The sequence below is a fragment of the Ursus arctos genome, unplaced genomic scaffold (genome assembly GCF_023065955.2).
Source record: "Ursus arctos isolate Adak ecotype North America unplaced genomic scaffold, UrsArc2.0 scaffold_4, whole genome shotgun sequence".
Taxonomy (NCBI): domain Eukaryota; kingdom Metazoa; phylum Chordata; class Mammalia; order Carnivora; family Ursidae; genus Ursus; species Ursus arctos.
Window position 1 is genome coordinate 39651695 of NW_026623056.1, and position 13179 is coordinate 39664873.

At 34.4% G+C, this 13179-nt stretch overlaps 1 protein-coding gene across 5 annotated transcripts in view; it reads right to left on the reverse strand.

Annotated features, from left to right (window-relative positions):
* LOC113251245 (OX-2 membrane glycoprotein) overlaps positions 1-10621 on the reverse strand; it is a 30721-nt gene extending 20100 nt beyond the window's left edge. For 3 of the 5 annotated variants that reach the window (XM_044381958.3, XM_044381950.3, XM_044381957.3), the window contains exons 1-3: positions 10290-10618; positions 1180-1518; positions 195-494 (exon numbers count right to left, since the gene is read on the reverse strand). In XM_044381958.3, coding sequence (XP_044237893.1) covers positions 195-494; positions 1180-1518; positions 10290-10353 — 703 coding nt within the window. In that variant the 5' untranslated portion in view covers positions 10354-10618. Of the gene's footprint in view, positions 1-194; positions 495-1179; positions 1519-10289 lie in introns of all 5 variants that reach the window. The other 2 variants (XM_048214759.2, XM_048214760.2) reach the window with 2 other exon arrangements.
* Between the last annotated feature and the right edge of the window lie 2558 nt (positions 10622-13179).

Consider the following 13179-nt stretch of genomic DNA (forward strand, 5'->3'; position numbering starts at 1 on the left):
ATAATAAAAAAAAACATTAAAAAAACAGTTAACCTTGGAGGCAGAATGGTGATAGAGAATGTTTTCATTACTTGATTCTTTTAACCACGCATATGTATCACAATGACTTAACATTTCTAAAAATAGATGAGTACGCACACTTCTGATATGAATTATTAACACATTTCCCCTTGTTTACTATTTCTTCTACTTACATTCTTGTTTGACTGACAAAGGGACAATCTTCTCTTCATTCCTTAGAGGATGATCCATGCGCACAGTCAGATATTGGAGACCTAGCGACCTCACAGTCTCCAAGGAGATGTTGTACATTTTAGTGATGGTCACCGTGCCATTTGGGTTCTGAGCAAGGTATTCCTCTGGTGGATTAGTCAAGACTTGTGATGGGAAAAGAGATATTTGAGGAACAGGTTTTCCCACAGCTGAGTAAATAAATCTAAGAACATCTTCGGAGTCAAGATTGGACTGGAGTTCAGTTTTTAATTCAGATACAGCTGAGACAAAAAAGGAGACACAAAATTAAATACAAAAAATATGTCATACCAGATTTCTAAGGTGTTAAAGATAGATTTCCCCAAATACTTATATGATGACAAAATGTTGAAACATGTCCCTTTCAGACACCTCTCCTCATATTTTGCAAAACCTCGCAATTCCATCTCTTACACCTACAATCCTCCAGTTTAAGAGAAATGCTTAATAGCTCCATTTTCATTCAACCTTAAAATTACCTTATATAAACCTTCAATACTTTAAATTTCCAGCAAAATAATGAGGGGACATTATGATATTATCACTAGTCCTTCAACATTTTGTTAATTCTTATTCTTTAAGTCTTCTTTCCTCTTTCATTTTCTCCACTCTCTCTTGTTTCTTTTCCTCTCTTTCCCAGTGAAAATTCTGAAGCCATTCATGAACTTTATCCACCAGATTAAAATCAGTGCAGTGTAAAAAGTTAGATGAGAGGTCAGAAGACCTAAATCTTATGCCTGGTCCAGCACTATGTGAAAATGGAAAAGTCATGTAACTATCATTGGCTTCCATTTTTTTTCTTCCGTATAACAAAAGCATGGGTGACCTCTATTACAATCTTTCCTTCTCTAACATTCTTTCTCTGGACCTTAACCTTGAAAGACCACATTCCCCCAAATTTTGACTCTACATAAAACATTGATATACCTATAATATTAAGGCAGATTTGTCCACCATGGCTGCCATGTGGGAACACATTAAATAGACATTTGTAGCAGGCTTCATCTTCAAATGTTACTTCACGGATAGTTATGAATGACGAATTGGGTTCGATGACTTTACAGTGCAGTCGATCTCTGTATGGTGGAAGAATCTTTTCTCCATATATACTGCTATATGTGCCAATATTTTGTGGCAAAGAACCTTGAATCTTCTGCCAGGTAATTTGCACAACATCTGCTGGAGTTGTTAAATTGCAGAAGATGGTCACATTTTCTCCCAATATAGCTGTTTTATTATTTTTATATTTTATTCTGTGTGGAAAATCTGAAAATAAAACCCAGCATGAATTAAGAGAAAAGTACTTTCATACTACCTTGGACTTACCCTATCATAGCACTTACCTCTCTGTTTTATAATTATCTTTTTATATGTGTCTCTTTCCCACTAAAAAATGAACTTTCCTATCTTCTTCACCATTCATAAGCAGTTTCTAAAAGTGTCTCTGGCATATACTACCTAATCAATAAATATTTATTGAGTACAAATATTGAAACATAAATTAACCAACACAAGTAATGATAAATTTGATGAATTTCTGGACGTTGAGTATGAATGAGCTTGAGGGTGACGAACTCGTCAGGGCTCCAGGCTTAGGGAGTACCTAAAATTCCACAGGTTTCACCAGCATGAACCCCTCTAGTTTCCTATAGTGAAGAGCCAAAAAAAATCACCTCATATCTTTGGCAAAGGAAGGGGAAAGTAACCATGTTGAAAGAAGCCCAGGCCATTTTCTATGAAGGAAAAATCTACTCTCCAGGGAAAAGACTTTACCAGATCCTTATCTTATATAGGTAGAAGGACAACAACCCTACTCTGGTTCCCTTCAGCTTTCTTGTCTTATCTAAGGTGGGGAAGGAGGAGGAAAAAAGTAAGAAAACTTGTGAAGGTCACAGCCAAAGGTCATAGGCCCACCAAAAGAGTGAAATTTAAACATAAGATTTTAAAATACTTCCCTCCCCAACTCTTCATCACCACATCAATAGAGTTCCAATATAATGACAATGGATTGCAGCTGAAATGGTTGCAAGCCTCAGACTTTTACTAACAAAGAGTTCTTAGGAAAATTCAAAATCAGCAGAAGAGACAAAAACAAAAAACAAAAAAAAAAACTACAGGACTTTGAAACTCTTGATACCTAGACTTACAGTAAACAGTAAACACAACCCAACTCCTTGCCAGATTAACATAAAACCCATGCTAAAGCTCTACTTACCTTGGATCTTATTATCTGATATATCATGTCTGGATTTCAACAAAAAAATTATAAGGCATGCTAAAAGCCAAGAATAAAAACAGTCTGAAGAGACAAAGCAAGTGTCCAAGGCAGACTCAAATATATTACAGATTTTGAAATTATCAGATGGAATTAAAATCAGCTATGATTAATATAGTAAAGACTCTCATGGAAAGTTGACACACGTAAGAACGCATGGATAATGTAAGCATAAATATGGAAACTTTAAAAAGAATTAAAAAGAAAATACTAAAGATATTACAAGAAAATAAAACTATAGACCAATATCTCTTATGAACATAAATGCAAAAATCCTAAACAAATATTAGCAAATTGAATCCAAAAAAGTATTTAAAAAAATACACTCCATGGTCAAGTGAGACTCATCCCAGGTATGCGAAGCTGGTTCAACATTTGAAAATCAACTAATGTAATTTATTTAATCAGCAGACTAAAATAGAACATATTTGATGATCATATGAATAGATTCAGAAAAAGCATTTGATAAAATCCATCACCAATTCATAATAAAACTTGGTACACTAGGAATAGAGGGGAACTTCCTTTACCTGATAAAGAATATCTACAGAAACTTACACCTAGCAAAACTCGAAGTTTTCCCACTGAAGATCAGGAATAAGGCAAGGATGTCCCCTCTCACCACTCCTTTCCAGTATCATACTAAAACCTCTTCCTAATGCAATAAGACAAGAAAAATAAATAAAATGTATGCAGATTAGAAAGGAAGCCATAAAACTGTCTTTTTTCACAGATGATATGATCATCTATGTAGAAAATCAGAAAGAATTAACAAAAGAAATTCTTAGAACTAAGAAGCAATTACAGCAAAGTTGTAGTATTACAAGGTGATTATCTAAAAGTCAATCACTTTCCTGTATATCAACAATGAACAAGTGGAATTTGAAATTAAAAACACAATACCATTTACATAATAAGCAGCCCCCAAATGAAATACTTAGGTATAAATCTAACAATGAGTACAAGATCTATTATGAGGGAAATTTTAAAACTCTGATGAACAAATCCAGGAGGAATTAAATAAATGAGAAATATTCCATGTTCATGGATAGGAAGACTCAATATTGTCAAGATATCACTTCTTCCCAACTTGATCTGTAGATTCAATGCAACCCCAATTAAAATCTTAGCAAGTTATTTATGGATATTAACAAACTGATGCTAAAGTTTGTATAGAGAACTAAAAGACCCAGAATAGTTAACATAATATGGAAGGAGAAGAACAAAGTTGAAGGACTGACACTACTTAACTTCAAAATTTACTCTAAAACTAGAGTAATCAATACAGTGTGGAACTGGCAAAAGAACAGACAAATAGATCAATGGAACAGAGTAGAGAGTCCAGCTATGGACACACATACATATGGTCAACTGATCTTTGACAAAGGTGCAAAGAAATTCAATGGGGGAAATGATAGATTTTTTGACAAATAATGCTGCTGGAACAATTGAGGGTCTAATTATTTTCCTAGGGCTGCCATAACAAATTACCACAAACTTCATGGCTTCAAACAGTAGAATTTATTTTCTCACTGATCTAGAGGTCGGAAGTCCTAAATCAAGGTGTTTTGGACTCTTTCACCTAACCCAGGGTGATTTCATCCTGAGATCTTTATCTTTATCTGAAAAGACCCAATTTCTAATAATATCACATTCTGAGATTCCAGATAGACAAGACGTGGGGGGAGGAGGGAAGAGGTGGGAAGGTGTACTATTTGACCCACTACAATATTGATATGCTAAAAAAAAAAAAATTGAATACAGACCCCTAACAAAAATTAACTCAACATGGAATATAGACCTAAACGAAAAATGCAAAAGTACAAAACTTAGAAGAAAACATAAGACAAAATCTAGGTGATCTCGGGTTTGGTAATGTGTTATTAGATACAATACCAGAAGTATGATCCATGAATGGAAACAATTTGACAAGTTGGACTTTATTATAATTAAAGACTTTTGCTTTGTGAAAGACAATGCAAGGAGAATATAAAGCCAAGCCACAGACTGCAAGGAGGCATTTGTAAAACACCTATCTGATAAAGGACTTTGTCAGAATTCATTCAGGCTGCTATAACATAGACTGGGTAGTTTATAAACAACAGAAATTTGTTTCTCACAGTTCTGGAGGCTGGAAATCCAAGATCAGGGTGCCAGCATGGTTGGGTGAGGGCTCTTTTCTGGATCATAGAATTCTTGTTGTGTCCTCATGTGGTGTTAGGAACTAGGAAATTCTGTGGATTTTTTTTTTTTATAATCTAATCTCATTCATGAATGTTCTACCCTCCTGACCTACTCACTTCCCAAAGGCCCCACCTACTAATACCATAACCTTAGAGGGTTAAAATTTCAGCATATGAATTTTGAGAGGACATAAACATTCAGGCCATAGTAGACTTGTATACAAAATATATTAAAAAACAATAAAAAAACCAAGCAATCTAATTTAAAAAATAGGCAAAAAATCTGAATGGACACATCACCAAAGATCTATAAATGGCAAATAAGCACATGAAAAGATGTGTGAAATCTCTTGTTGTTAGAAAATTGCAAATTCAAACAATAATGAGATTCCACTACACGCCTATTAGAATGGGAAGAAAAAAAGAAGCAATACTAAATGTTGGTGAGAATGTGGAGCAGCGGGAACTCTCCTTCATTGCCAATTGCAATGCAAAATGGTACAGCTACTTTGCAAGACAGTTTGGCAGTTTCTTACAAAACTAAACGTACTCTTGCCATGGGATCCAGCAATTGTACTCTTAGGTATTTACTCAATTGATTTGAAAACTTATATCCACATAAAAACCTACTTGTAAATGTTTATAGCATCCTATTCATAATCACCAAAAATGTAAAGCAACCAAGATGACTTCAATAGGTGAATGAGTAAACTATGATACATCTATACAACAGATTATTGAGCCATGAAAAAAAATGAACTATCAAACTACACACACACACACACACACACACAAACACACACCATGGATAAACCTTAAATGCATATTGTTAAGTGAAAGAAAACAAACTAAAAAGCCTACCCATTGTGTGATTCCAAGAGCATGCCATTTTGGAAAAGATAAAATTATAGAGACAGCAAAAAGATCAGTGATGACCAGGGGTTTGCAGTAGGGAGAAGAGTTGCATAGGTGAGACACAGGGGATTTTTGGGGCAATGAAACTATTCTGTATGATACTATAACAGCTGATAAATGATGTTATGCATTTGTCAAAACATATAGAGACTTACAGCACATAAAGTGAACCTTAATGTATACAATTTAAAAAATTATTTAGAAGACTGGGGATGCAAGGAGTGCAGACTGAAACCTGAAAATCTAACTGTATTATAAATGTATCTTATGTAGACATAAGAGTTGATAGTATGTACACTTGATATGATGTAATTATAATGGCATTTTACCTCTGTGGTCTTCCTCCCTCAAATCCGTAACAGGGAGTCTAGGCATGAGAAAAAGATCAGACAAATTCTACAAAATACTTGACTAGTACCCTGAAAACAATCAAGGTCATCAAAAACAAGAAAAATTCTGAGGTAATTGTCATAGTTAAGAGGACCCTAAGGAGGCATGAAAAATAAATGTAATGTGGCGTCTGGGGTGGGATCCTTAAACAAAAAAAGTTAAAAGTCAAGAAATATGACTAAACTGTGAACTTTAGTTATGAAAAATATATCAAATTTAATGTATTAATTATAGCAAATGTACCATACTAATGTAAGATGTTAATAATAAGGAAAACTGAGCAAGAGGTGTAAGGGAACACTGTACTATTTTCTCAGTTTTTCTGAGAAAATAAGCCTAAAACTGTTTTAAAAAATAAAGTCTTTTTAAGAAATCAATTATATTTCTATATATCTTCAATAAACAAATGGAAAAAAATTGAAATGCCATTTACAATAGCCTCCCTGGGTAAAAAGAAAGAAATACATAGGAAAAAATCCATTGAAGGATATATAAGACCTCTTTACTGAAATCTAAAAAATATATCTGAAAAAAAATAAAGACTTGAATAAGTGGAAAGATATATCATACCATAGTTAAGAAAAAAACCCCATGAAGATGTCAATTCTTTTCAAGCTAATGTTTAGATTCCATGCAAATCTAATAAAATTTCAAGCAGGTTTTTTTTTTTTTTAATTCTGGATTTGACAAGCTGATTCTAAAAAGCCAAGGCAATAAACTGGAGACTTCCTACCCAGATATAAAGCTAAAGTAATACAATGTGATATTTATTCAAAGATAAGGAAATAGTGAAATACAATGAAATGGAGTCAGAAATGGTCCCTCACATATATGGGCATTTGATATATATGACAAATGGAACAGAGAATGCATAGGTGTGGGGAAAAGATTATCTTTCCAATAAATGATGATGTGTAAATTAGATATCAATGCGGAAAAAATTATATATTTACTCCCATCTAAGACTAGAGACAAAAATCCATTTCAAATGCTTAAAAATGTAAATGTGAAAGATAGAATACCACTTCAAAAAAAAGTATCGTAGAACATTTACTCGGCTGGAGGAGCGAATGATTTCTTAAGTAGGGCATATGCATCAACAGTTATTTGATGCTTTATTCCTTTTTGAGGAATACGGCATGATAAAAAAATCAGAAGTGAAAGAGTGGACTATTTTAATATTTAATAACTGCAGTCTATCAAATGATAAATATTCAGAAGTAAAAAGAGAACCCATAGAGTAAGAGGAGATGTTTGCTATGCGTATATATGACTAAGGACTTGTATTCTACAAATCAATAAGACAAAGACAGACAACTCTATAGAAAATTGAGCAAGACATATGAATTGCACATCATACAAGAGAATGTCTAACTGACCAATAAACATATTTAAGATGCTCAACTTCTTTAGTCATCAAAGAAATGTAAATTAAAACCCAGACTACACATGCACCAGAATGACTAACATGAAAGACAAACAATACCAAATTTGGTGAAGATAATGTAGAAAACACAATTCATTCACACTTTGACGGGAGTGTAAACTGAAAAACCCTTTGGCCTTACAGTCGATGGTACTGTAATAGCATTGTATGGTGACAGATGGCAGCTACACTTGTGATGAGCACAGCATAACACATAGAATTATTGAATCACCATGTTCTACACTTGAAACTAATGTAGCATTGTGTATCAACTATAATTTTTAAAAAAGCTGAACATAGGCATATCCTATGATCAGAAAAAAACTACTCCTAGATATATACCTAATAGAAATGCATATATATGTTCTTCAAAACATATGTACAAAAATGTTCATAGAAGTGCTATTTGTAATAGTCAAAACCAAAAAATTACCCAAATGCAAATCACAGAATTGATAAATAAGTGATGGCATTTACACAATGGAATATTATACCACAATGAGATTTAATTAACGACATCTACTCTCAACAATATAGATAAAACTCACCAATATGTTGTTGAGCCAAAGAAACTACATACGAGTGAATAAATGCTAAATGATTACATTCACAACAGATAAAATGAATCTATGGTGTAAGAAATTTGGAGCACTGGGTGTTATACGCAAATAATGAATCACAGAACACTACATCAAAAACTAATGAACTAACATAACATAACAAAAAATACTAACATAACATAACAAAAAAATTTTTAAAAAAGAATAGATGTAACTGGGTGATGGGCATTAAGGAGGGCACGTGATGTGATGAGCACTGGGTGTTATACGCAACTAATGAATCATTGAACATTGTATTGAAAAGCATACGTTGGCTAATGGAATGTAAATTAAATTTAAAAAAAAGAAAAAATAAATTTGGATAGTGGCATTCTTAGGAAATGAAAGGAAAGGGGCATGATTAAGGATTTGGGATGCTGTTAATATTTTGTTCTTGATCTACCCTGGATATGTTGGTGTAATCATGAAAATTAATCAGACTGCATACTTATGTTTGTACACTTTCCTGTAGGTCTGTCTTACTTAAATGCAAAGGTTTAAAAAAAAAAAAACACACACAAAAAACCACCTCACCTACCTTACTCCACTTCCCTCATATTATGTTCTGTTTTTCATCCACTTCTCTTGGTTTTTATATTCAAATTATAAACAATTTTTTTTCAAATATTTTTCAAAAATTCATCGATCTATGTACACAACATTGGAGAATATTTAAATACATATAGCATGTTTTTTGTATAAATCGTATTTCATTTGTGAGCAAAAGACCTGTGATGATGTCTTACCAATTTTAAGAAGTCTGCTAATTTTAAGAATTATGGTTTTAAAGCAGTCATTTGCTTTTCTGAGCCTTAGGTTTTTCATCTGAAAAATGGCTTTAATGATACCTGACTAACAGGGTATTGTGAGTGTTGAATAAGAATATGTAGATACAATGACAGTTGTAAATTACCAAGACATTTCAGTGATCATGGGTGGTGTGGTCTCTGCCCCCAAAGAAAGACTCACTACAGGTTTCCCTTGCTATCTGAAAATAGAGTGTTCCTGTGAAACCTTTCATAAACCCAAATGGTTTCAAGTGAAGAATATTCTCTGCTTTCTGAAAGTTGCAGTTACATCAGTTTGCTTTTACAAAGGACCTACATTAGTACAGGAGGGACTTTTTGTAAAAGCAAGAGTCCTCTTCAAATTTTTTTTGGTTAGCAACAACAGGTACTAATGTAGGTCATTAATAAAAGCAAAGTGATGTAACATGAACCTTTAGAAAGTGCGGGGGTACCTGTAACACCTGATGAAAGTCTAAATGGTAACAAATAAGCTATCACTATTTCCGTAACAATTTCTATAATTGTGCTTGCCACATCTCTTTATCATTATTTGTCCACATGCTCATCTCCCCCACTAGATTCGGAGTTACCTGATGTCAGAACCAGCCTTCTCCATTTTGTTTTTTAGATGCTAAAGTAAGTTAAGAAGAAGTAACACTCATGCATACTGGTTTCCTCTTCCTGTCATGCTTCTTTTGTCCTCAGCATGCGTCACTCCCACTCAGCTTTTGATTGAATTATCTAATTGAATTCAAATGATACTTCTACCAGGAAAAACTCCTTCACCAGAAGTAATCATGATTTATTTTCTCAACTAAATTCCTACAAAAGATTAGTGACTGCCCTTACCATGAACCCAACAGATTGTAGATGGAATTGAATTACGTATCTTTAATCAAATATTTTTAAATGACTAGAAAATATCAGGACTTGAATATTTATGAAATCCGTGATGTCGCAGGAGTACCTTAGTTTGTAACGATAAGCAAACCCACAAAGGAAACAATGACCAGACTTAACAACATAAAAATGAAAAACCTCTTAGTGACCAAAACAAGTCAAATTCAAACTTAAAACGCAAACGGGCTACAAGTAATACTGCAAAATAATGAACTCACTAACTAAGTAACTAGCTAGCTAACTAACTTGCAAAAAGCCCATTTGCTTCCAGCAGGTCTGTGGCCTCTCTTATGTGAGCTACTTGGCTCACTCCAGAAGGAATGCTTATTACCTTTCTTTTGTTCTGTTTCAAATATGCTCGCTTTTTCAAATATGCTCAACTTAAACTGTTTGCTAGTTGCCAACAACTTGGATAATCATTTATCCATGGATTCATTAACATGCAGACTCAAACATAATGCTCTGCTCCCCTAACTTCACAAAAGTGGAAAGACCACCCTGGTATTTATTTGCCGTTGATTTCCAGCCACAAAGCATTTGCAAGAAAAAGTGAAGCGGTACCTGATCCTTGTACCCAGATGGGAAGCATGAGGAGCAGGAGAATGAAGTGGAGTGGAAAGCCCATGAAATTTATAAAATCTTCACTACCACGTGGAGTATTTTACTCTCTAACTGGACTTTAGTTCTGAAATGGCATTCTCTTTTAAATTTCTCACCAAACTTTGTTACTAATTAACAAAGTCCGTTAAAACTTTCCTAATGTTGGGGCACCTGGGTGGCACAGCGGTTAAGCATCTGCCTTAGGCTCAGGGCGTGATCCGGGCCTTGTGAGATTGAGCCCCCACATCAGGCTCCTCCCTTATGAGCCTGCTTCTTCCTCTCCCACTCCCCCTGCTTGTGTTCCCTCTCTTGCTGGCTGTCTCTATCTCTGTCGAATAAATAAATAAAATTAAAAAAAAAAAAAACTTTCCTAATGTTAAAACAAAACCAAAAAAAGCTCCTCATCTTGCAGCATTTGTGGACTTTGTCTGCTCAGCTCCAGTTCTGTTGGAATCTCAGGTCTGTGCATGTAATTTTCAACATTATGTGTCCCTGTTCTGTACCCATCATAGATTCACACACAGGCTCGGAAAACTTACCTGCTAACTTGCAAGAACATTTAACTAGCTCTTCTATTGAGAGTGTTATTAACTTTTCCCAGTCTTTCATGTCCTGTTATTTTGTGCATAATAAAATTCAAACTAATTTATCATAGTAAGTGAGGTCAAGTGAAAAGACCGTTCTCCACAGCAGTATGCTGTGTTTCTAAAAATCATTCCCTTTGACGTCTAAATCCCCATGATCATCTGCTCACACTGAAATAGCATATTCAAAATATAAGTTTTCTGTAAAATCGTTTGTTTCAAATTAAGTACTATTTTTTATTAAAATTTTAAAAAGAACACACACAAATTACTTTCATCTTTCTATAAACCCCTCCCCTGAATAGTACTTTAAGTAGAAGGAAAGTACTCTTTACCTAGAGCTTTTGTTTGTGTTTTTCTCTTTTAAATTCCAACAGTCACTTACTTGCCTATTGACATTTTATGTATGCAAGCTCATATAAGATTCCCCAGAATGGCTTCCTCTTGCTGGGATTGTGGGAGAGCAGTGCTCATTCACTACCAGTTCACAGCACACTTTAACAATGAACATTTGAAAGTAAGGATTTTTTCCCTCCTGCACTTCTGTTATTGCTGGTTTCATTCGGTTCAATGTATTTTTAATTTCCCTTGAGACTTCCTTTTTAAAATTTTTATTTATTTATTTATTTATTTGGGGGAGGAGGCGCAGAGGGAGAGAGAGAGAAATCCTCAAGCAGACTCCACACTGAGCATGGAGCCAGACATGAGGTTGCATCCCAGGACCGTGAGATCATGACCCTCTGAGCCAAAATCAAGAGTTGGATGCTCAGCCAACTGAGCCCCCCAAGGCCCCCCTGGACTTCCGTTTTGACTTCTGGATAATGAAGGGTTGTTTGTTTGTTTTTTTTTTTTAATGTTTTCTGTATTTGGAGGGTTTTCTGTTACTTTCCTATTATCGCTTTTTGTTTGATTCCGTGTGGTCAGGGAATATACTCTTTCCTGATAAGGTTTGTTTATGGTCCAGGATATGGTTGATCTTGGTATATATTCCACAGGTGCTTGAAAAAAAAAACATGTATTTTGCTGTTTTAAAGTGGCATGTTCTATAAATATTCATTAGATCCTATTGGTTGATGGTTTGTTGAGTTCTTCTATGTACTTGCTAATTTTCTGTCTAGTTGTTCTATCAGTTTTTGAGAGAGAGGCAATAATTGTGGATTATATCCAACTACAACTGGGGATTTGTCTATTTCTCCTTTCAGGTCTATCATTTTGCTTCGAATATTTTGCAGCACTGTTGTTTGGTGAATACATGTTAGGACTGTTATATCTTCTTAGTATAGTGACCATTTTACCTTTATGTGCTTTCCCTTTCTGTCTCTGGAAAGTTTTGTTTTGTTGTTGTTGTTGTTCTGAAACATATTTGATATAGCTGATCCTGCTTCCTCTTAACTACTTTGCATGCTGTATCTTTTTCCATAATTTTATTCCAACCGACCTATATTTCTTGTATTTCTGTAATCAAAGTGAGTCTCTGTAGACAGCATTTAGCTTAGTCATGTTCTTGTTTGTTTGTTTGTTTATCTAGTCTACCAATCTCAATCCTTTAATTGGTGTCTATAGACCACTCACATTTAATATAATTTTTATATTTTTAAGGCTTAAGTTTGCTATTTTATTTTTTTGTATTCTGTTTGTTCTCTATTTTTTCCTCTATTTTGTTTTTCTGCCTTCTTGTAGGATACTTGAACACTTCCTGTAATACCATTTTAATTATCTATGGTGTTTTGAGTGTGTCTTCTTAAAACTTTCTTTTTTTTTCTTAAAGATTTTATTTATTTATTTGTCACAGAGAGAGAGAGAGAGCATAAGCAGGGGGAGTGGCAGGCAGAGGGAGAAGCAGGCTCCCCACTGAGTAAGGAGCTCGATGCAGGACTTGATCCCAGGACCCTGAGATCATGACCTGAGCCGAAAGCAGATGCTTAACTGACTGAGCCACCCAGGTGTCCCTTCTTAAAAGTTTCTTAATGGTTATTCTAAATATTACACTATATATGTGTGTGTATTTATGTATAATGTAACACATAAGTGAAGATATCTATAAATATGTGTGTGTGTGCACCTTATCACTGTTTACAGGTGTCAACACTTTAGCTGTCCTAGGGAAGTATAGAAAGCTTACCTCCCTTTACGTTCATTTACCCTTTTCTACTTATAATGTAATCATTTTACACATTGCCTCTGTATACATTGAGAACTACATTTGGCAGTGTTATAATTTTGCTTCAACCATCAAACATAATGCAGAAAACTCTAAAGGAGAAGGT